Here is a 24,254-nt window from a genome sequence, read left to right as displayed (position 1 = left end):
TTGTAGACCCTTTTGGGTCTTCTAGGTATAGAATCATGTCTTCTGCAAATAGTGATAATTTAAGTTCTTCCTTTCCTATTTTTATGCCTTTAATTTCTTTCGTCTGTCTAATTGCTCTGGCCAGTGTTTCGAGAACTATATTGAATAGAAGTGGTGATAGAGGGCATTCCTGTCTTGTTCCAGATTTTAGGGGGAATGCCTTCAATTTTTCACCATTGAGAATGATGCTAGCCTGAGGCTTAGCATAGATAGCTTTTACAATATCGAGGTAAGTTCCTGTTATATCCCTAATTTTTCTAATGTTTTGAACATAAAGGGATACTGTACTTTGTCGAATGCTTTTTCTGCGTCTATTGAGATGATCATATGGTTCTTATCTATTGATGTGGTGAATAACATTTATTGATTTCCGTATATTGAACCATCCTTGCATCCCAGGGATGAATCCTACTTGATCATGGTGCACAATTTTTTTGATGTGCCTTTGTATCCGATTCGCCAGAATTTTATTGAGGATTTTTGCATCTAGGTTCATCAGAGATATTGGTCTGTAGTTTTCTTTCTTTGAGGTGTCTTTGTCTGGTTTAGGAATCAGGGTGATGTTGGCCTCATAGAATGAATTTGGCAGAGCTCCCTCTTTTTCTATTTCCTGAAATAACTTGAAAAGTATTGGTATTAATTCTTCCTTAAAGGTTTTGTAAAACTCCGCTGTATAATCCAGTCCTGGGCTTTTCTTGGTTGAAAGTCTTTTGATTGCTTCTTCTATTTCATCTATTGATATTGGTCTGTTTAAGTTGTGAGTATACTCCTGACTCAGTCTGGGCAAATCATATGACTTAAGGAATTTATCGATGTCTTCACTATCTTCTATTTTATTGGAATATACGTTTTCAAAATAATTTCTAATTGTCTTCTGTATTTCTGTAGCGTCTGTTGTGATATTGCCTTTTTCATCCCGTATGTTAGTAATTTGAGTTCTCTCTCTTCTTCTCTTCGTTAGCATGGCTAAGGGTCTGTCGATCTTATTTATTTTTTCAAAGAACCAACTTTTAGTTTTGTTAATTTTTTCAATAGTTTCTTTTGTTTCAATTTCGTTGATTTCCGCTCTGATTTTAATTATTTCTTGCCTTCTGCTACATTTGCTGTTGTTTTGCTCTTCCTTTTCTAGGGCTTTGAGATGAAGTGTGAGCTCATTTATTTGTTGGTTTTTCCTTTTTTTGAGGAATGACCTCCAGGCGATGAATTTCCCTCTTAAAACTGCTTTCATTGTGTCCCATAGATTCCGATATGTTGTGTCTGTATTTTCATTTATCTCTAAGAATTTTTTGATTTCCTCCTTTATGTCTTCTGTAACCCATTGATCATTCAGTAACATATTGCTCATTTTCCATGTGATGTAGGATTTTTCCTTCCTTCTTTTATCATTGATTTCCAGTTTCATTCCATTATGATCAGATAAAATGCATGGGATTATCTCCACCCCTGTATATTTACTGAGGGTTGCCCTATGGCATAATATATGGTCTATTTTTGAGAAGGATCCATGTGCTGCTGAGAAAAAAGTATATCCACTTGATGATGGTTGATATATTCTACATATGTCAGTTAAGTCTAGGTTGTTGATTGTGATATTGAGTTCTATAGTTTCTTTATTCAACTTTTGTTTGGAGGACCTGTCCAATGGTGAGAGAGGTGTGTTGAAGTCACCCATAATTATTGTGTTGTGGTCTATTTGATTCTTGAACTTGAGGAGAATTTGTTTTATGAACGTCGCAGCACCATTATTTGGTGCATAAATATTGATAATTGTTATGTCTTGTTGGTGAATGGTTCCTTTTAACAGTATATAATGTCCTTCCTTATCCCTTTTGATTAACTTAGTCTTGAAGTCAATTTTATTCGATATGAGGATGGCCACCCCTGCTTGCTTACGAGGACCGTGTGTGTGGTATATTTTTTCCCAACCTTTCACCTTCAGCCTGTGTATGTCTTTTCCAATCAGATGTGTCTCCTGGAGGCAGCATATTGTTGGATTTGTTTTTTTAATCCATGTTACCAGCCTATGTCGCTTTATTGGAGAGTTTAAGCCATTAACGTTTAAAGTTACTATTGATATATGGTTTGTACTTCCAGCCATGTTTGATTATTTATCTTCTTCTTTTTTTTTTAATTAGTTTGTTTCTCCATGATTAGCTTTCCCCCCGCCCTCTGTCTTTACAGAGGCACTTCCCACTGATGGTTTTGGTTATTGTTTTTCATTTCTTCCTCGTGTAGTGTTTTGCTCAAGATGCTTTGCAATGCTGGTTTTCTGGCTGCAAATTCTTTTAGCTTTTGTTTATCATGAAAGATTTTTATTTCGTTGTCGTACCTGAAGCTTAATTTTGCTGGATACAGAATTCTTGGTTGGCATCCATTGTCTTTCAGTGTTTGAAATACGTTGTTCCAGGATCTTCTCGCTTTCAGCGTCTGTGATGAAAAATCCGTTGTTAACCTTATTGGTTTACCCCTGAATGTAATCTGCCTCCTTTCTCTTGTAGCTTTTAATATTTTCTCTTTGTTCTGTATATTGGATATCTTCATAACAATGTGTCTTGGCGTTGGTCTACTGTGATTTTGTGTGCTCGGTGTCCTGTATGCATCTACAATTGGTATATCCGTTTCCTTTTTTATTTCTGGAAAGTTTTCTGTAATTATTTCATTCAGCAGGTTACTCATTTCCTTGGTTTGAATCTCTGTACCTTCCTCTATCCCGATGACTCGTAAGTTTGGTTTTTTTATATTATCCCATATCTCTTGGATGTTTTTCTCGTGATTTTTTACCAGCCTTTCTGAGTTGGCTAGACTCTTTTCAAGATGATATATTTTGTCTTCATTATCTGACGTTCTGGCTTCTACTTGCTCCACTCTGTTAGTGATACTCTCAATTGAGTTTTTAATTTGGTTTATCATTTCCTTCATTTCTAGAATTATTGTTTGATTTTTTTTATAATCTCTATCTCCTGATAAAGATGCTTAACTTCTTCTTTTATCTATTTATGTAATTCACTTTCAATGTGTTCTTTCACTGTTTGGATTTGCTGTCTCAAATCCTCTTTAAGGTTCCATTCCATCTGTCTAAGGCATTCCTTGAGTTCTTTATATGACCATTTTTCTAATGACTCTAGATCCTCCTGAATATTTAGGCTGTCCTTCATTGTTTGTACTCCTTTTCTTCCTTGCTTTTTTATGCTGCTCATGTTACTTCTTGTTCTGTTTGACTGCTGAGTTACTGTTTACTCTTATAAATTTATTTGATGCTTGGGAGGAAATACATTAGAAGGGAAGGGAAGAATCCTAGGCACTCAGGATTGGAGACCCGCCCAGTCTGGGACAAAGAGCTGCTGCACAGTGAATGGTTCCCACCTACTTATTGATTCTTGATTTTATTTCTTGCAATTTAAGAGTCCTGTTAAAGAAGTCAGGTCCTAAGCTGACATGATGAAGATTTGGGCCTACTTCTTCTTCCATTAGGTGTAGGGTCTCTGGTCTAACCTTGCACAAAACTCAACTCAATGATAGAGCTCTTTTAAAAACACATATATATTTTTTTAGTTGTAGATGGACATGATACATTTATTTTATTTGTTTTTATTTTTATGTGGTACCAGCGATTGAACCCAGTGCCTCACACATTCTAAGTAAGCGCTCTACCACTGAGCCACAACCACAGCCCTGACAGAGCTCTTAACTAGCATGCATTCTCTTTCCAGCACTACAAAGGGGTAAAATCAGTATGTCAGATTCTAATCTATTCTATATTTCTCCAACCATAACGTAAATATTCCTGTGAGTACAGCTGTATTCATGAATCCTGCTTTATCAAATGGAGAATAAAAAGCAAACCAAGCATAATGACTTGGTAAATTTAGGATTTTGTGAGTTACAATTCTGTGGTTAAGGCATTTAACAGTTAAAATAAGCATCCCAAGGATCTTGATAGCAATATTGGATTCAGTTGTGAAACTACAACCTTAATTAGAGATAAGAACTTATTCACCCAGTTTGCTGCATACAATAACTGAAAGGACAAGTAAATGTGTAACTGAAAGGGCAATTAATGTATAAATTATTAAAAATCACTACTTTTTAATGCATACCATAGCATATCAGCTATATGATAGGAATTCTAATTTTTTATATACATTTTAAATTCTTGTAAAGCTTCTATAATTTAGCATTCAACTCCAATTCCAATACTTCTAATACTTTAAATTATTTCAAAATAAAGAAAAATAAAGTTGATCACAGATATTACTCATAGTGTCCAGTATTTCTATTTATGATTTCTAACTTGAAAGACTAAATACCAGCCTCCAAATAAATTAACCAATGAGAAGAAGAATAAGTGTCCAATCTTAGATGATTATAGTCAGAAAGATTCTAGAATTAATGATCAAATAAATTTCAAACTTAGAACTGAGAACCTAACAGGAAAGTTTCATAGTCTTTTTTGGGGGGGAGAGGGGTACAGGAGATTAAACTCAGGGGCACTCAACCACTGAGCCACATTCCCAACCCTATTTTGTATTTTATTTAGAGACAAGGTCTCAATGAGTTGCTTAGAGCTTCACTTTTGCTGAGACTGGCTCTGAACTTGAGATCCTCCTGCCTTAGTCTCCTATGCTGCATGGATTACAGGCCTGTGCTACGTGCCTGGCCTCATAGTCTTTTATCTCAGTTTAAGAAGCTATTTTGACATGATAAAATAAGGCAACACACCAGTTGCGTCGTGCATTCCTGTAATCCCAGTGACTCAGGATGCTGAGGCAGGAGGACTATGAGTTCAAAGACAGTGTTGGCAACTTAGCGAGGCCTTAAGCAACTCAATGAGACCCTGTCTCTAATAAAACATAAAAAAGGTCTGGGGGTGTGGCTCGGTGGTTAAGAGCCCCTGGGTTCAATCCCTGGTACCAAAAAAAAAAAAAAAAAGGCAACATGAGATATTTATAGGGATATGGGGAAAAGTACTAATTAACATTTAAATTTTATATACTTAAATTGCAGTTTAAAAACCTAGTTTAAAAATTCCACTTATCAAAGGTACCTAGAATAGTCATGTTCTATCTTTCTTAGAGAAAGAAAACTGAGTGGTGGTTGTTAAGAGACTCGGGGGAGGAGGAGATGAAGAGTTGTTATTTATGAGTTTCTGTTTGGAAATGTTCCAGGACAACCCAGTATGTGTATGAGAACAGGCACCAAGGTGCAGTGAAGCTGAAGAAAGAGAGGCAGACAGATCTAGGATTGCACAGAGTGTGATTTATTGGGGGACTTAGTCACAGAAGCATGGTCCTAGGCAGCAGCAAAACAAAATAGATCCTGCAATTTGGGCCAGAAAGAGAGGCACATACATTGTTTAGAACAAAAATTACTTCATCCAAGCCAGAATGTACCTGGTTATCCTAAGCTAATACCAAAGAGCAAGGCACACTTCTGGTGCCAGGGTATGATTTAAAGCTCCACACATAACATTCTATAGGTTTTGTCTATTTATAGTATGCTGATAAATTATGCAGGAAAAATCAGCTGGGGTTACCCTGGAGGCAATCATGACAAGTATAACTGGGGGTGACTGCAGTTATGTCACGATGAATCCGACAGAAAGAAGAAACATTTTAGAGATGGATGATGGCAATAGTAGCATAATGTGATGTTCTTAATGCCACTGAATCACACATTTTAAAAACGTCTGAAAGTTAAATTTAAATTAGTATATTTTACCACAATAAAAAATAATTTAAAAGAAAAACTGTAGCATGTCTCATTGTAAAATCTATTGCAGAAAGAGGAATCAGCATGCATAGAAGCTCAGATGTATAAAAGAACACGATATATCTGAAGAAATGAAAGAAGTTTTGTACAGATGAAGGAAAGAGCCCGAGATGTAGAGAAACAGGCTGAAGACAGAGGCAAAATCATGTTAAGGACTAGAAACTTCATTCTAAGGACAGCACAAAATCTTTCACATACTTTGGAAAGAGGAAGAATGTAAACAAATGTGTTTTAAAAGGAATCACTATCACTGTAGAGGGAATAAAGGTCTAGAGGGAAGAAAAACAAGAGGTGAAGAGACCAGCCAAGAGGCTATTCTACCAGCTCAGTTCAGAGATGACAAAAGGGCACAATGGTGAGAATGGAAAGAAGATTAATATGAGGACTATTCAGAAACAGACTCTCTAGAATAAGAAAGGCAGAGAAAAGTGAACTAATGGTTTCTGAATTGTATAGCTGGGTAGAAAATCATTGAGCCAGCAAAGAAAGATTTCATAAATACTTACCCTTGCCAACATATGTGTATCTAGGGGAATTTTTCTTATGTCTACATAGAATTCAAATTGTATGTATCTACCTATAATTCAATACAACATGTAAAATGCTTTAACAAATTATTTAAAATTTCTAATTATCCAACGAAGAGCATTTTTTTTTTGGGGGGGGGACCATAAAGCTGTAAGTAACAACAACAACAAAAACCATTCACCCATTTTCAGAGCCTTGGGGTTGTTTAATGGTAGGGAATTATTATTGAAAATCAATACTACCAAAGAAAGAAAGAAGTCAAGACCCAAACTTTATTGCTCAAAATTTCAGCCAAAAATCTGTTAAGCATTCTTAACTTCCCAAAGATTTTCAATTTATTTAGTTTTCTGACAAATTTCTTTTTTATAAATATATTTTATATTTAATGAAACTAATATCTGAAACATATGTTAACAAGAAGTGTGAAAGAAAGGATAAATAAAATCAATGTAAAATATTCTCTCTCAACGAACACAAAATTACTGTTTCCATTTCTGCTCTAATACCATACCTTACTCTAAGAACAGTAAATGAACCATCCTTCATTCCAAGGGCAAGATGGATTCCATCTACGTTTACAGCTGCACAACGAATTGGTTCCTCCATATTACATCTTGCTATTAATGCATGATCTACTAGGCTCCAAATCCTGTAACATTTGATTTAAAATTAAAAATAGTAGTTAATTAATGTGTACTTTAAAATAATGATAGACTATGAAAAAAATTGGTTAAAATAATCATCTCACTTTAAGTAATATGAATCTAGACTTTTCTTTGTGTGTGTGTGGGGGGCTGGTGATGGCTAACCCAAGCCTTGTGCATGCTAAGCAAGCACTCAACCATTGAGTCACATCCCCCAGCTCTCTAGATATTTCAATTATCTTTGCTTTGTGCAAGGAATTCTTACTGTGAAAACAGGAATATTGTTCATGCTTAAAATGACAGAGGTTGATAGAATTTTTTGTTCTTAAAAATGATATTAATTTGTCCTAATCATTCATTTTAGGTAGATGAATTGTAAATGACCAAAAATAACCATCTCTCTCTCTCTGTATATAAAGATATTTATACATAACCTTAAATTGCATATATAGCCTTTTAAATTTAAGTGCAACACTTAAAAATATTCAATTCAAAATCTGTTTCAGACTACATGGTAGAAATCAACAATGAAAAAGGTATTGTTTGAAAAATGAGGACTATACTTTCAAAAGACAAAATACTAATCCAAAATACTAATGAAAATTAGTTAATTTTTTAAATAAGTCATAATAAAATTTTTCACATCACAATTTGTGGAATACAGCTAGAATAGTAATGAGGAGAATGTTTAGGAGTTTTAACTGCATATATTATGAAACAAAGGCTACAACTTAATGAATAGGCATCTACCCCAAAAGGTCTGAAAAATATCACTAAAACTAAATAGTTTTAAAAATGTTTTTATAGCAGTATTCTTTTTAAAAATGTGTTGTTTAAAGAAAAAATTATTTTTCTACATTATTTTAATAACCAATTCCAATAATTGGTCTGCACATATATAATCATATTGCTCATAATGACGTTTGTTTCTTCCTTTCTAATTCCTCTGCCTTCCTCCCTCCTATCTCTCCATTTCCCTGGACCTGCCATCTTCCCTCTCTATTTGAACTTACTGTGCTGATGCAGACATCTAGTCCACAGCTGAATGGAGTAGTGAAAGTGGGCACCATTGTCTTTTTTCTGACTTCAAAGTTAAAGTTTCAATGTTTTATCATTAAGTACTGTATTTGCTGCACAATTCCTACTCTCTTACCACAGATGTCAGCAAACCACAGCCTGTGGAACAAACCAGGCCGCCTTTACCAATTTTTGTATAGTCTGAGAGCTAAGAATGGATTTTACATTTTTAATGGTTAAAAAAAAAATTTAAAAAGATAAAATTTTGAAACACAAGAAAATATATAAAACGTGCCTATAAATAAAGTCTTATGGAAACAGTCATGATCAGTTATTTAGATATTGTCTATGACTTACATATCACTACAGAGGTAGAATGTAGATGTTGCAAAAAAAGAAAGACATTCACTTTGTACTACTTGGTGCACTACAAATTGCAGGTACAATCATAACTTGAAAGAATTTCAAGTGCAATGTCTACTACATGGCAACATTTTATTATTTTTATTACCATAGTGCACATCTATCATGTTGAGACAAGTGTAAAGAAAGTAATTTTGAATGTTGCATTTTTTTAAAAAAAATTTAGTTGTAGATGGACACCTTTATTTGATTGATTGACAATGATTGATTTTTATGTGGTGCTTAGAATGGAACCCAGTCCCCCACACGTGCCAGGCAAGTGCCCCACCACTGAGCTACATCTCCAGCCCCTGAATGTTGCATTTTTAAGGAACAATGGATTACAAATGATACTGTTGATTAGATAGCAAAGCACTGTGTTTATTATGTAATTTTACAAGTAATAGTGTTTATTATGTAATACTATAGCTGTTAGAAGCACACAAATTAATATTACCAGATTGAACACTCATCATAATACTTTCAACTAATGGGAAAACAATAGTCAAAATAGTATAAAATTTAGAACAAAATCTCTCATCAGAGAAGAATTTCTTTGCAAATCTAAAATTTGAAATGAGGTCCCCACAAAAGTTAAGTTTCAAATAATGGCTTATTTGTTAGTCAAGCAAGGAAAGCTGTTCATTAGTGATGAGTGAAGTAAATAATTTTAGGATGCAGCAGCAGAAGAATTGTGTCCAGAGAAAATACAGTAAGTGAAAATTTAGCCTTTTTTCACAAGAACTGTAGCTCAAAGGGTTAAGAATACAAGGAATGTGTCAGTAATTAATTTAAAAACTGAATAGTTTTTCCTTGAATCTGGATAAGTTAACAGATGTTAACCAATTTTGCCCACTTGTTTATTTGAGAAGTCAATGCCAAGTTTAATATGACTAAAGAATTAGCTACTATGAATAGTCTGCATAGAACTATAGGCAAGAATATTTTCAAAAACACTGAGAAAACATTAATTCAATACAACCTAAACTGGACTCTACTAAAAGGAATTGTAGTTGATGGTGGTAAAAATATGGAAAAAAATGGCTTAAATAAATTCATGAAGATTCTGAAAATATAAAGTATTTAAAGTTTGTGGTTATTTACTATATTATTCTTCAGCAGATACATTGCAAGAAAAAAAAAAAAAGTTTTAAAAAACTCTTCCATGTGTTTTTGTACCAAAAGTGTTAATGGTAAACTTCACTTGCTCTTGTAGATATATTTTTAGTGCTATGAATTTTTCTCAAAAATAGAAGCTGAAAAATCCTCACTTACACTACCTCATAGCTGTTTGATGGCTTAGCGTGATAATGCTAGATAGATAGTTTAGCCATGAGCAGGTAATAGGAGGAAGGACAATGAAGGGTTGTAACTTACAGGGAGGAAATCAGACATGTGCACCAGAGAGTCCATGAATTATAGGACTGGGTATCACAGGGAACCTTCTCAAAGCAGACAAGCATCTGGAAAATGGGAGGTGGTATGCCAAACCTCCTCCAGCCATAGTTTATTATAACCATTAAGCAAACTGTTTCAATATATATCATGCATGCCTATTCATCGTGACCAGATCTTCATGACCCCCCCCACTCCTTGTCAAAGGTTATCACTAAAATCATGTCACACCCACCCCTGTGACTAGGTCATCATAACCCTCACAAAATAAACTTTCTGAGGGCTAAACAAAGGGGTAATATACCACTTAAGAGGGTATAAGAGAATAAAATCAGAACAAAGGGACACAAAGTACTTAAAAATCTCAACTCTTGTCCTCCCTGGAGGTGGTCCCTTTAGTGCCTGGGAACATCTGTACTCTCACCCTTTCTAATAAACTCCTGCTTGTTCCTGTGTGATTCTCATGAGATTATTTCTGAGGATCCCAAGAACTGGTGCCATGAACCCCCATGGCTGCTTCAGCTCCACAGGTGAGTCTCTTTATTTTTATTTTTATTTATCCTTTTTACTTTTTGATAGCTTAAGTAACACAGCAGTAAAACAAAATCAATTACATCTGTGTAGAGAACCAGGGATTTAATTGTAAACTTTGATAATGTTCTGTATCGAGAACAAGAGGAGTGTTTTTCCTCCTTTACCTGTGTCTTAGTTTGGGCCTCTGTAACAGACTATACTATAGTCTGGGTGGCTTAAACAACCACCCAGAAGTTCTGTGGCCTGGGAAGTGCACAGTCAAGGTGCTAGCAGGTTCATTGTCAGGTGAGGGCCTACAACCTGGCTGCCTTCTTGTGACATCTGTAATGGGCACCTTTAAAATTGGGAATCTGAAGAAGTACCCAGACACTGTCCTGACATTTTGTCCTAATATGTTATTTTTTCCTTCCCAGTTCATATCAAGCCCCCAAAATCCAGAGCCAAGGGATGGGCAGAACCAGACTTCCTATGCATATGCATACCTTTTGCCTCTCCCCTTTCATTCTCTCTCTCTATATGATCCTAAAACTGTTGTCAGTACAGGGAATACAGATTTCTAGAGCAGTTGTCTTGCTGGTTTTTAGACAAACCAAAAATAAATTCATTTCTTGTTTCATCATCATTTTTGTGTTTGTTAATTAGATGTGGCCAGTGGTTGAAACTGGTCTGTTGGGACTCCCAGAGTCAAGCCTCTGGCTGGGGTCCCTGGGTAAAAAAAAAAAAAAAAAATTACAATAAAATTTTATTGTTATGTCTCAGACCCAAAACTAAAATTTTTCTGAACCAAAGAACTGCTCTCAAAAGAACTGTTCTCAAGCACAATTATAAAACACTGAACAGCTTTAAAAATTAGCTTTTGATGTAGACTTGATATTGTTTTTTAATAAATTCAACACAATTATAACACAAGAGCAGTACTTATATGTGAAACCTCTGTGCTAAAGTAATTTGGATAACAAATAATGCTATGTAAATAATAATTAGCATCAAAAGTTAAGAAGTGATATCTCCATTCCCACACAAATCTGCATCTGCTATAAACAGACAGACAGACAGACAGACAGGTTAAATATGCTTAATCTATAGTTCTGGCAATGTATATAGGACTACCCTCCTATATACATTTCATTTCTTGTTTCATCATCATTTTTCTCTTTGTTAATTAGATGTGGCCAGTGGCTGAAACCGGTCTGTTGGGACTCCCAGAGTCAAGCCTCTGGCTGGGGTCCCTGGGTAAAAAGAAAAAAAAAATTACCATAAAATTTTACTGTACTCAAGATCTCAAGAGAAAGTACCACAAGAGAAAGCCATAAACAAAGTTCAAGTTTATGCAAGCGAAAAAAATGCCCTCAGGGCAAAAGTGACTTTGGCTCTTTGATGCTCCTAAATTTTCATTTTGTTTTATAAAATGTTTGAACAGTTCCTTACTATCTTGTCAGTTTTTTAAAGCCTTCCAAGGCAATTTACACTTTAATGAGCATCTCTGGTGGTTTTCATTAGAAGAATCCTTTCCAAACAAATTGTCACCAATAATAGAAACAGAAATATGAACAATTACTTTCTAAAGGACCAATTGCCCTTTTTTCAGCAACTATACAGCAGCTGGTAATAGCAATTCCATAAGGAAAGAAACTATTAAAACAGTTCCTAGGGACTGGGGTTGTGGCTCAGTGGGAGAGGGCTCGCCTCGTACATGCGAGACCCTGGGTTCGATCCTCAGTACCACATAAAAATAAATAAGTGAAATAAAGGTATTGTGTCCAACTATACTTAAAAAATAAATATTTAAAAAGAAATAGTTCCTAGCAAAGCACATGGATAAAGGGCAGCCCATATAGCAAGTTTCAAGAGAGCTATGGCACCTTCCATCCCCATAAAATAGACTAGCATAATGAGAGTAAATGGCATGGCTGAGTAGTATATTGTAAAGACAAATTAGTAGTTATCAATAATTAGTCTGGATGCCCACTCCACCATTTAAACCAAAGAAAACTTTACACACATGAATGGTTAGACCTAAAAAACAAAGGCATTAATGTAAACTAGATATGGTAGCACATGCCTGTAGCCCCAACTACTCCAGAAGCTGAGGCTAGAGGATCACTTGAGCTCAGGAGTTTGAGACCAACCTGAGTAATATAGCAAGATCTCATCTCAAAAAACAAAGAAACAACAACAAAAACACCACTAATGTGCAGGAAGAATACATAGGATGAACAACCCTAATCCACAATTCCAAAATCTGAAATGACACTGAAAACTTCCATATATGACCTCAAGTGATGCTCACAATGCAAGTGTAGTAAAAAATACTATATAAAATTACTAGGGCTGGGGTTGTAGCTCAGTGGTAGAGTGCTTGCCTCACACATGTGAGGCACTGTGTTCGATCCTCAGCACTACATAAAAATAAAAATAATGTGTCCATCTACAACTAAAAAAATATATATATTTTTAAATTACCATCAGGAGTTGGGGATACAGCTCAGCTGGTAGAGTGCTTGCCTCACATGCACAAGGCCCTGGGTTCAAGCCCCAGAACCACCAAAAAAAAAAAAAAAAAATTACCATCAGCCTATATGTATAGGTGTACACGAAACAATTAATTTTGATGTAACAGGGTCTACTTCACACTTTGTGTGTGAACCTTGCTGCTCCTTCATTGGAGACTTATTTTAATAAAAACTGTGTTTTTGTTATTTTCCCACTTCTTTTTCTTCCTCTTCTTCTCACCTGCCCTAAACACGAGGAAGCAAGATGAATATTCTTCCCATCTTAGGCTGTTACAGTGTCCTCCAGCTTACTGAACACAAGAATGAAGGAATGTGTGCCAGCAAGATTTGCAGACTTGGAAACTGGTGCCAGTAGGTCTGAGCAATGGCTAACTCCAGGCTACCATGTAAAAATGAATTGTGTGTACCCTTTTATAGGTACATCCAGAATTTCCATTTAAAAAGCTCTTTGTTCCCTTTTACAAGGGGGACAGTAGCTTTTTAGGTTGCAACTCTCCTTATTTTCAAGCAAATTAATAAAACTCTTTCCTTTTTCTCAAAACCTTGTCCTTGTTATTTGTATTGGCATCAGGGATAAGGATGAAGCTTTTGGTAATATTTAGACATGGGTTCCATTCTCAAGGTATCTCATTATGTATATGCAAATATTCCAAAAATTCTCAATAGAGGAACTATTACCTCCAAAAAGTAAAAATGAGTTATTAGATGTGAAAAATCTAATTACAATGTTTTATACTCCTATAAACGGCCACAATATAAAAACAGATACATAGTTAGTTTTGGTATTGAAATTTCACAAAGAAAGGTTGAAATTTTTTTTAAAAAAAGTCTAAAGTTTCACTGGGAAAGTAACAGTGGAAAAAAAAGGTTGAGAAATATTGATCTCAACAATGCCCATCAATCCTTGCTAATACCAAAAATGGAGGAGGATGAGGAAGAAGAGGAGGAGGAGGAGGAGGAGGAGAAAAAGAAAAAAAGACTATATATTACATACCATCAGAGGAGAGCTAGTTTTCGCTACCTAGGAAATATTCTTGGTAAAAATTCATAACTGCATTTCATTAGACCTCTAGATCTACCTATCAGTTTATAGGACACAGGGAACAGAGAATGTGTTAAAGTATTCTCTGGGTCTGCAATTAGCCAAACCTAGAACATGGAAAACTCTACAGAGTAAAGTCTTTCCTCAACAAATGAACTGTAAGAAAGGGGGGAAATGAAAGAAAAAAAAGCTATTGAATAAGAGACTTAACAGACATATCAATAATTGCAAGATATAGACTTTATTTGGATCCTAATTCTAAGAAAAAATAAAATTTACATGAGACAATCAGAATTCCTACATTAAATATTTTATTATGTTCAAGGAATGCTGTGTGAAAAAATTATAATGATGTTTAGAGTTATGTTCTTTTTTTTAGTTGTTGATAGACCTTTATTTTATTTATTTATATGCGGTGCTGAGAATCAAACCCAGTGCCTCACACATGCCAGGCAAGTGCTCTATCGCTGAGCCCCAGCCCCAGCCCCAGCCCCTAGAGTTATGTTCTTAAGATACAAATTGAAATATTTACAGATGAAATGGGGGGAAGAAAGACAAATGACAAATGAGAAAAGATATCTCAACTTATACCAATGACCTAGTTCTCAAACATTAGTGTACAATGTAGTCATTTTGAAAAAGACCCCCTTTTAAATTAAAAGCTCTAAACTGTTTTAATTTCAGAACTTCTTCATCCTGGGAATGCAGTCTTGTGGCCTAACTGGGCTCTTGAGAACCCAAGATTGTGACTGCTTCTGATCAATATACCTAGCTAAACCACACGTGTATTTCCTCCCTTTTATCCTACTGTACCCTCTTTCCTCTTATAAAAGCTTTCTGTGCCCAAGTCTCAGGAGATGGAAATCTAAGAAAGAAAAGCCAGCTTTGAATAAAACCTATTTTCCCTTGCCAGTCCATTTCCTAAGTTTCAGTGAAATTTTATGAGCAGTAAAGTCTTTCCTTTCTGTTTACATTTTGGAAAGTGTTATGGTTTAGATGTAAGATATCCTCCAAAGCTCATGTGTGAGACAAAGCAAAAAGATTTAGAAGTGAAATGATTGGGTTAACCCAATCAGTGAATTAATCCTGACAGGGATTAACAGAGTGGTAACTAAAGGCAGGAAGGGTATGCTGTCAGAGGTGGTGTAGGAAGCATAAGAAGCTGTGCTTTTGATGTTTATATTTTGTGAGCTGAGAGCTTAGTCTCTCTCTCTCTGCTTCCTGTTGCCATGATCCCAGCTGCTTTCCCCTGCCACACTCCTGCTATGATGTTCTGTCTTACCTGAGCCCCCAAGGAATGGAGTGGCCATCTATGGACTGAGACTTCTGAAACCATGATCTCCAAAATATACTTTTTTCTTCCTCTAATTGTTTTGTCAGGCCTTTTGGTTGTAGCAACAACAAAGCTGACTAAAACAAAAGGCTTACTAAACTGCTGAATTTCTGATATCAGGTCTTGGAAAAGGCCTGATAATTTGCATTTCTTACAAGTTCCTAGATAATGCTGATGTTGCTAGTATAAGAATCATACTTTTTGAGCTGGGGTCAGGACTCAGTGGTAGACTGCTTGCCTAGCATGTGTGAGGCACTGAGTTCAATTCTCAGCACCACATATAAATAAATAAAGGTCCATTGACAACTAATTTTTTTTTTTTAAATCATACTTTGAAAACTACTGTCATAGACAAAGGGCTATTTCTTCAATATATAGACAGAAATTTTTAGATTCTATCTTAAGTCAATTAAAGAAAAAAACTAGTGAACTAATTAAAATAGGCAAAGAGCTTAAACAGGTCACAGAAAAGGGAATACAAATGGCCTTTAAACATAAACATACTTAACATTTCTCAATATGAAAGAAATATGTATTTTCAAATCTAATTTTCCACCTTTTCAGTAATAATTAGTGCTGGCAAGGGTGTGGGAAAACAGGCACTGTTATATATTGGTAAGTGTGTAAATTTTTGCTGCCTCTATGTAAGGCATTTATCAAATTTAAATTGCACATATCCTTTGAACATTAAGAATTTATCATAGAGACATTTATATATGTACAAAATGACAAATGTATGATATTTGTTGCAAACACTGCATTTATTAAGTACACAAAACTAGAAGAAAGTAAACTGCTAACAATAATGGATTCGTTGAATAAATTACAGTATATTCATACAGTAGAATATCATATGGCTGTTAAAATGATACATGTAGCTCTATATATCCTAATATGGAAAAAATGCTAGATATATTTTTTTTAGTTGCTGATGGACCATTATTTTTATTTATATGTGGTGCTGAAAATTGAACCAAGTGCCTCACATACGCTAGACAAGTTCTCTATCACTGAGCCACACCTCCAGCTGCAAATGCTAGATATTTTCAAGAGAAAAAAAAATCAAAATCTTTCTAATGGTTATAAATTCTATAATTTGAAATACTTATTAATTATGTTCATTTGATATACTGTAAGCCATAAAACTTAATTCTAAGCTTTGAGTGTTTTTTTAAGTTTATTTAAGGACAGATTCCAGTCTATACAATTACTTTATAATTTGCTTACCTGACTGAACGATCATCACTTCCAGTCACAGCCAAAGGTTTAGTAGGATGAACAGCAAGTGCCCAAAGTTCACCTTCACAATGCCCTTGCATAATTAGGAAAGGTTTGTTTCTTTCATGCACCACAATTTCAAAAATTTCACTGTCTTGTGTTCCAACTAAAATGTGGTCACCTCGCCAACAAACACTCCTCACAGACAAACCTAATGAAACGTATATTTAATATCAATATTGTATGTTATACCAAAGCTATAACAATATAATGCCAGTATTCCTAATTGAAAATTAATTTTTGTATCTGTTATGCCATGGATGTAAGATAAAATAAATATGGGAGTCCCTTGATCCACACTCTTACTTTCTTCACTTGTCCATATTGTTTTCTATATGAAATGACATTTCTCTTTTTTATATACCTAATTTCTACCCATCCTTCAAGACACACACTTGGCTTCCTTTTTCCTTGTCAGACAATTCCAGGTAGTCTGACTATTTCCTCAGCCAAAGTTTTATAGCACTAACAATCTGCACCATTCGATAAGTAATTACTCAGGAACTATTTTAATAGAATTGTATTGCATCTCAAAAAAAATAATCTAACACTTCTTGTTTATATTGCATTTCTTCAATCTGCTCAGAAACGGATTCATTAAGAAGATAGAATTTTACCTTTGGTTTTTTTTGTTTTTTGTTTTTTTGCATCTTCCACAATTCCTTTTTTAACCTTAGGAAAACAGTTTTTCTTAGTTTTCTCATCTGTTTAATATGGCCAACATAAAGACACTCTGTACTTAACAATACTCAAGAATAGAATTTTTAAAAGCATCAAATTTTTTTAAGCTTCAAAATACAATAATGTTCAGTAAAACTAATGAAAATAGAGTAATAGTCAACATTCACACGTTTACCATGTACCAGATATTCTTCATTTTCATATATTAACTCATTTATACTATGAGATAGCTATTCTTATTATCATCAATTTATAGATAATGCTAAATAATTAGCCCAGGGTTACATATCTCCCAAATGACTGGAGTATTTTTTAAACACCAATCAGTGTAACTTCCAATCTTAGTCTTATAGTAGAATGCCACATTAGCAAATAATATGTTAAATTTTATAATGAAAAATCCTATCTTATTACATCAACTTTTTAAAGTCCCGCAATAAAAAAGTTTCCCAGTTGCTGACAAGTAAATCTGGATAAAGAAAAAACACATTTATGTACATTTAAATCATCCTTAATAAAAGTTCCCCTAATCCCGAATATATTTTATTTACAATAGTTTATTTGCTAAATAGTTATTATAGCATTTTAATAATAAAATATTTTCAAAATCCAATGTTATCAAAGTAAATGACTGTCACATCTCTCTGTAGGTTTTATTAGATATAGAAAATGACAAACCCCCAAAGTAGGGAGACCTGGGAAAAGGGGAGTGAGAAGGAAAGCCATACATTGAGAACATTGATCCTTTCCCAATATCTTTCCTGGTGATAAAACAAACCCTGAGGAAGAGGTGTCCATCATACCTGGAAAGGCAGTCTCTTGGAAGAGGCCAAAGCATTAATCCTTCTGTAAACAAATCCTTTCCAGATACCAACCACTGACCCCAGGCCCTTCATCAGGTCCAATACAATAAATCCCAGAAACTGACCACTGACCCTAGACTTCCTCCCATTTGCCTCATAAAACAGATCCCAAATTCCTAAGCACTAAAACTGACCCCTTCACTGATTGATTGAACAAACTCCAAATTCCTGGGTGCCCAAAGAAAATTGATATGCTCATTAGACCATCTCTCAGAATAACCTATAGAAGCCCAGGCCCTTTCTTTTTTCAGGGGCTCATCCACCAGAAAAGTGGGTCCCACCATGGCATCATTTTGTTCCTGCATCCCCTGCTCCTGTGTGAAACTTCATTCCTGAATAAAGCACTGAGCTGATTTGTGAAGTGTATGTTAGTCCCAGTCTTTTTGTGCTAACAGGTTCTATTAAAATAGATACGAGATATACAAAAGAATCTTTGTTGTAACATTGAATCCAAAAGTCCTCCTCAATGGATTTCAATTAAATGTATACAGTGTGAAGAGGAAATTAAAGTCTTATTCATATTTATAAAACATACATTTATGATAATTGAAAGAAAGAGACAATCCTTGGCACATTTAAAATTTGTCTAATAATGAGACATTTATTTGTTTTATTACCTTTGTATCCCTGGTCTGTTTCCCTGAGATCAATCACAGTAATTGGTTTAAAAGTTAAATCCCAAAGACGAATACAGCCATCTCTACCACCAGTAGCAAACCCTTCTTCACAAGCATTCATGCTAAAAATTCCTGCCTGGAAGAAAAAATAATTTAACAAATTAAGCTTCCTAAGAACATCTATCATATAAAGATAGAAACCCATCTAGCCATATTTTAGTATCATATAGGAATAAACAATATCAGAAAATAGAAAAGAAAGTCTAGAAATATATCCTTAGAAACCGAATATATAATTAAGATGGTATTTGCAGACATAATGAAAAAAATACTTAAACCTCATACTGTATTTACAATGAATTATAGAGGAGAAAATTCTAAATGTAAAAAACAAAAAAAATACGTTTAGAAAAAGTTAGAATAGCAGGCGCAGTACACTCGCCTGTAATCTCAGCAACTTGGTAGGCTGAGGCAGGAGGATCTGAAGTTTAAAACCAGCGTTAGCAACTTATTGATGCTGTAAGCAACTTAGCAAGGCCCTATCTCAAAATAAAAATAAAAAAGAACTGGGGATATGGCTCAGTGTTTAAGTGTCCCTGGGTTCAATTCCCGGTATATGTGCGCGCGCACACACACACATACACACACACAAACACAAAGTCACAACAACACTTGTATGATTTTGGGTTATGAGACATTTTTATTTATAGTTTTTAGGCATGGCAGTTCACCCACAAGCCATTAATAAAAAAATTTAAATTTTGCGGGGCTGGGGTTATGGCTCAGCGGTAGCACACTTGCCTGGCATGTGTGAGGCACTGGGTTTGATTCTCAGCACTACATATAAATAAATAAAATAAAGTCTATCAACAACTGAAAAATATTTAAAAAAGCATTTATTTAAAAAAATTTGAATTTTTCATATGAAGAAAGATATCATAAAGATAGATTAAGAAAATATCTGCAACGTGTTTGACTGAAAAGGTAAATAATCCTAATGTACAGATGGATAAAGGAATAAAAGCAATTCAAAAACACAACCAACCAAACAATGAAAAGAGAAAAGTCAATTAACAAAAAAGGAAAAAAAGTGGTCAGTAAATATTTGAAATTTCAGAAACAGCAACAAAATTCAAACAAGAATCTACCATTTTTTACCTAGAAAATAAATAATATTTTACAATACTAGTCACATTCTGTGCCGTTGAATACAAGAAGGAAACTAGTATTTGGTAGTAAGATGGTAAGAATGTGAGTTGCCATGCCTTTTGTGGAAAAAAGACTACTATTTTTGGGTTTTGAGAATTTTACTTAGAGCAAATTATCATGCTTTGGACCTAACTTAAATGTTCCCCCAAAGGCCATGTGCTAAAGGCTTGGTTCTCAGCTGATGGTGCTGCAGGAGGTAGAGGAAACAGTGAAAGGTGGAGTGTAGTTGGAGAAAATAGGTCACCAAACGGTGTGTATGTGTGTGTGTGTGTGTGTGTGTCTCTCTCTCTCTTTCTCTCTTTCCCAGTCTCCATGAGGTGAGCAGCTTTTTTCTACCATGTGCTCCACATCATGATGTTCTACTTCCCCATAGGTCCATAATCAATGGAGCCAAGTGATCATGGATAAAAACCTCTGAAACCATGTTCCAAAATAAACCTTGCCTTCTTTAAGTTGAATTTCTAAGGTATTTTATCACAAACAGAAACAGGCTAATACACACATCTTTTCAAGTAGTCCTTTATTATGTTCAGGATGCTTTTTTATTTATTTTTCAGTACTAAGGATTGAACCTAGGGCCTCACACACTCAGCTACATCTCCAGCCTTTTAAACATTTTATTTGGAGACAGGGTCTCACTAAGTACCTCAGCCTGGACTAGGACCCATGGTTCTCCTGCCATATTCTTCTGAGTAGTGTGTCCTACCACATCCAGCTTATTTGGGGCTTTTCTATTTGAAGATCTGACTGATAACAATGTGGCAGCTCTGTGCTATCTATATCTAGCTCCCTTCACTTTGTGAGGAGGAACCCAACTGCTGAAAAGCTCAAATCAAAAAACACTCAAGTTTTGGGCTGGGGTTGTAGCTCAGTGGTAGAGTGCTTGCATAGCATGTATGAGGCACTGGGTTCTATTCTCAGTACCATATATAAATAAATGAATAAAAGTCCATCAACAACTAAAAACATTTTTTTAAAAACCACTCAGTTTTAAGAATGGATTTTTCTTATTTGGTACTTTATTTAAGTTAAAAGCTCAAGAGCTACAAAAATGAAATCCCTTTGACATTTATTTAAGGAATCAACATTATTTTTTAAATATTTATTTTTTACTTATAGGTGGACACAATAACTTTATTTTTAATTTTTATGTGGTGCTGAGGATCGAACCCAGTGCCTCACGCATGCTTGGCGAGAGCATTCTACCTCTGAGTCACAACCCCAGGCCTCAATGTTATTTTTTTTCTACACCTGGACTGCTCCTGGTAAGTTATCTTTAAGAGCACTAGCCTTATTTTACTATAAGTGCTTATAGTTAATCTAGAATACCCTAAGGTTAAAGTCAACAAGCTTTTCTTTAACACTACTCTGAGAAAGACACTGCTAAAGCAATAACTTTGAACAGGATACTAATTATACTAATTTAATAAATATCCATGAATCAAACTGCATAATATTTCTTCCTTGAAATCTTGGGGACAAATTAATTCAGTTAAAATAGCATTTTCAAGAAACTGATAAGAAACAATGTGCTACATTATGCAGTCTGTGGTTTTAAAACAATAAAGTAGTTAACATCTCAAAGTGTTTAAAATATTTATACTTACAGTATGGGCTCCTTGTATTGTTCGTATAAGATTGATTCCTTTCCACACATATATATCCCCATTGAGTGCACCAGAATATGTTAATTCATCCCGAGCACAGGCTAGGCACAATATTGTCTGAAGGTCACCCGTTTTACCAAACACACCTCGTTTTGGGGTCAGAGCATTTCCACATAAACTCCAGAACTAAAAGGCACACAATAAAATCAAATTACATATAAAGTAAAACACTTCCAATACTTCAATGTTATATTAGAATGGCAGATTAGAAATTACTTAAGAAATTGCCTTATGATTCAATAGTATTCAATGTTCACATCCTCATCCTAGTGAGTCAAAAGCTATGTTATAATAGTAAGTCACTGGTTTCAATCTTTGTAAGAGAAAGAGGGTTGAACTAGATTATTTTAAAAATATACTATTGCTTTCCTTTGATATTGAAAAAAAAACATGAAATTTAGAATTAAAAGTTTTGGGAATGAGTTAGCAATGAAGATAAAACAACATACACAAATGGTAAAAAGGACCAAATCTAATGTTCAATTTCTGATAGAAACAGCAAAGATGGGGGGATTGTACATTGCTCTCATTGGTATTTTCAAAGCTGAGCAAATTTCTTCCTCAAAAAGCTTAAAAATAAGATAGATACTCATTTGGAAAGATTTAGTCATCCTTGGGAGAAGACAGAGAAGTCAAACATGAATCTTCATAAAAAGATTTTTTTTCTCTATTATGTAGATTTTAATAAATTTTCACAGTATGCAAAGAGAAAAAATTTTAATGAGTTCAGGCAGGGATGTATATATTAAATAGTTCTATATAGAGAAACGAGGCCCAGAGAATAAATTAAGTTTTAAAAAAAGTAAATTACTATTTCAAATAATATAATTTCTAGTATTTTATATACATCTACTTTAAACCTGACACTTCAAAGAACTAAAAATTATGATACTTTTCCATTCAAACAACTAACAGATGCCTTAATGAGTTGAAATTTAATGACTTTTAAATTTAAAAGCGCCATAATTTCTGTTCATAAGAAAAGCTGGTCTCTTCCTTTTAGCAAGTCCCACTTTGAATGTATTATTTTCTTCAAGATCAGTTATTGCTAACCACGGTTTCACATTATAATCCACTGAGGAAATTATACATTTTCCCATAATTTCCCTGGCCCCCAACAAATTGAGACAGAATTTTTGAGGAATAAAATCCAGGTTTTCAAATGCTTTTGATGCTCAGCAGGAGTTAGGAACCATTGTTCTTGAATCTAGACCAGTACTATCCAACACAACTTGCAGTGATGGTGGAAGTACTCTCTGTAACGTACACATGCTTTCCATTATAATAACCACTAGATACACATGACTCTTGAACATTTGGAAAGTGGCCACTAGTGTGACTGATGAATTTGAAATTTTATTTAGCCTTAATTTTATTTAAATAGCTGCAAGTGGCTAGTGGCTATTAGACAGTTCAGTTTTAGATCATCTCAGGTAGTTTCCTCATACATATTATCTACAAAAAGAACAAACTATTCATTGCCCCTAAGAAAGAAAAGGAAATGTACCTCATAATATAGTTTTTGTTTGTTTGTTTGTTTTAGTTTGAGAAGATGAGCTTTTTAAAAAGAAATCTAAAAGCGGGGCTGGGGATGTAGCTCAGTTGTAGAGCATTTGTTAGCATGCATGAAGCCCTGGATTCCATCCCCAGAATTGCAAAAGAAAAAAAAAAAAAAACTGAAAAATGGATCTTTTAGTTTTATTTATAATATAAAACAGCAGCAAGATTTTTCTTCATAATTAATTTTCCATTTACTAAGCAGTTAAAATATATCAAGTACTTTGTTAAACATTATTTTGTTCATCAAAAATAAATGTGTTTGTCTCACAGTGCTTACATCATGTGCCTTAAAGCCTAATAGAGCCTTTGCTGTTAAATATTTGTTGATAATATATAAAGATTTAATACTACCCATCTATCAAGTTATTACCAGATTATCAAAACCAGAATTATAGGAGCAATAAAGACTCATTGGAGGGCTGTAGAGCACTCGCCTAGCACGTGCAAGGCCCTGGGTTCGATCCTCAGCACCACATAAAAATAAAATAAAGATATTGTGTCCATTTACAACTAAAAAATAAAATATTAAAAAAAAGACTTATTGGAGAAAATGTGGATGGAGGTGAACATATCATAAAGAAGGTTGGAACACAGATTCTTACTTATTTCAAATTATCTGATTTTAAGAACTGTTACATAAGACAGTGGAAAAAAAGCAAGTACTTGCAGTTTGCACTGGTGATTTAAAAGTTGCTATAGACATAGGAATGAATATCATCACTGACTATGGACTTCAAAACCTGAACTATAATTACAAAACAAACCCAGAGCTTGCATAAGCAAAATAAATAGTGGCTATCAAGGCTAAAGTCAAATCAGAAAGCAAACATAGAAAATGAAAAAGAACACTTTCAGAAAGCAGACCCTCATTGGGCACTATTATAAGCACTTGAACATATGCTTCCTTTTAAATCATCAAATCTTTGAGGATGGTAAAAACAGTTACAGTTTCAAGATGGGAAAAGAGCTCAAAGAGGTTAAATGACTCACCCAGGTTAAACATCTAATACATGACAGTCAATTCTATCCATGTTGTTTCTACCATACCACTCTAGTCCTACAAATGAAAAACTTAGCTCACTTGGTTTCCTAGTCTCACATTTTACTTTGTGAGGGAAATCTGAAGAAACAAGAATACTGTAAATTTACCTCATAAGATTATA

General features: G+C 34.5%; 1 protein-coding gene across 1 annotated transcript in view; it reads right to left on the bottom strand.

Annotated features, from left to right (window-relative positions):
- Eml5 (EMAP like 5) overlaps positions 1–24,254 on the bottom strand; it is a 182,690-nt gene that overhangs the window by 120,191 nt on the left and 38,245 nt on the right. The window contains exons 5-8 of the mRNA XM_071607616.1: positions 21,472–21,657; positions 18,656–18,791; positions 16,444–16,645; positions 6,848–6,985 (exon numbers count right to left, since the gene is read on the bottom strand). Of these exons, the coding sequence (XP_071463717.1) occupies positions 6,848–6,985; positions 16,444–16,645; positions 18,656–18,791; positions 21,472–21,657 (662 nt within the window). The remainder of the gene's footprint in view (positions 1–6,847; positions 6,986–16,443; positions 16,646–18,655; positions 18,792–21,471; positions 21,658–24,254) is intronic.

The sequence above is a fragment of the Marmota flaviventris genome, chromosome 2 (assembly GCF_047511675.1).
Source record: "Marmota flaviventris isolate mMarFla1 chromosome 2, mMarFla1.hap1, whole genome shotgun sequence".
Taxonomy (NCBI): Eukaryota; Metazoa; Chordata; class Mammalia; order Rodentia; family Sciuridae; genus Marmota; species Marmota flaviventris.
The sequence above is the reverse complement of the archived record's forward strand: the minus strand, read 5'-3'. Positions and strand labels throughout refer to the sequence as shown.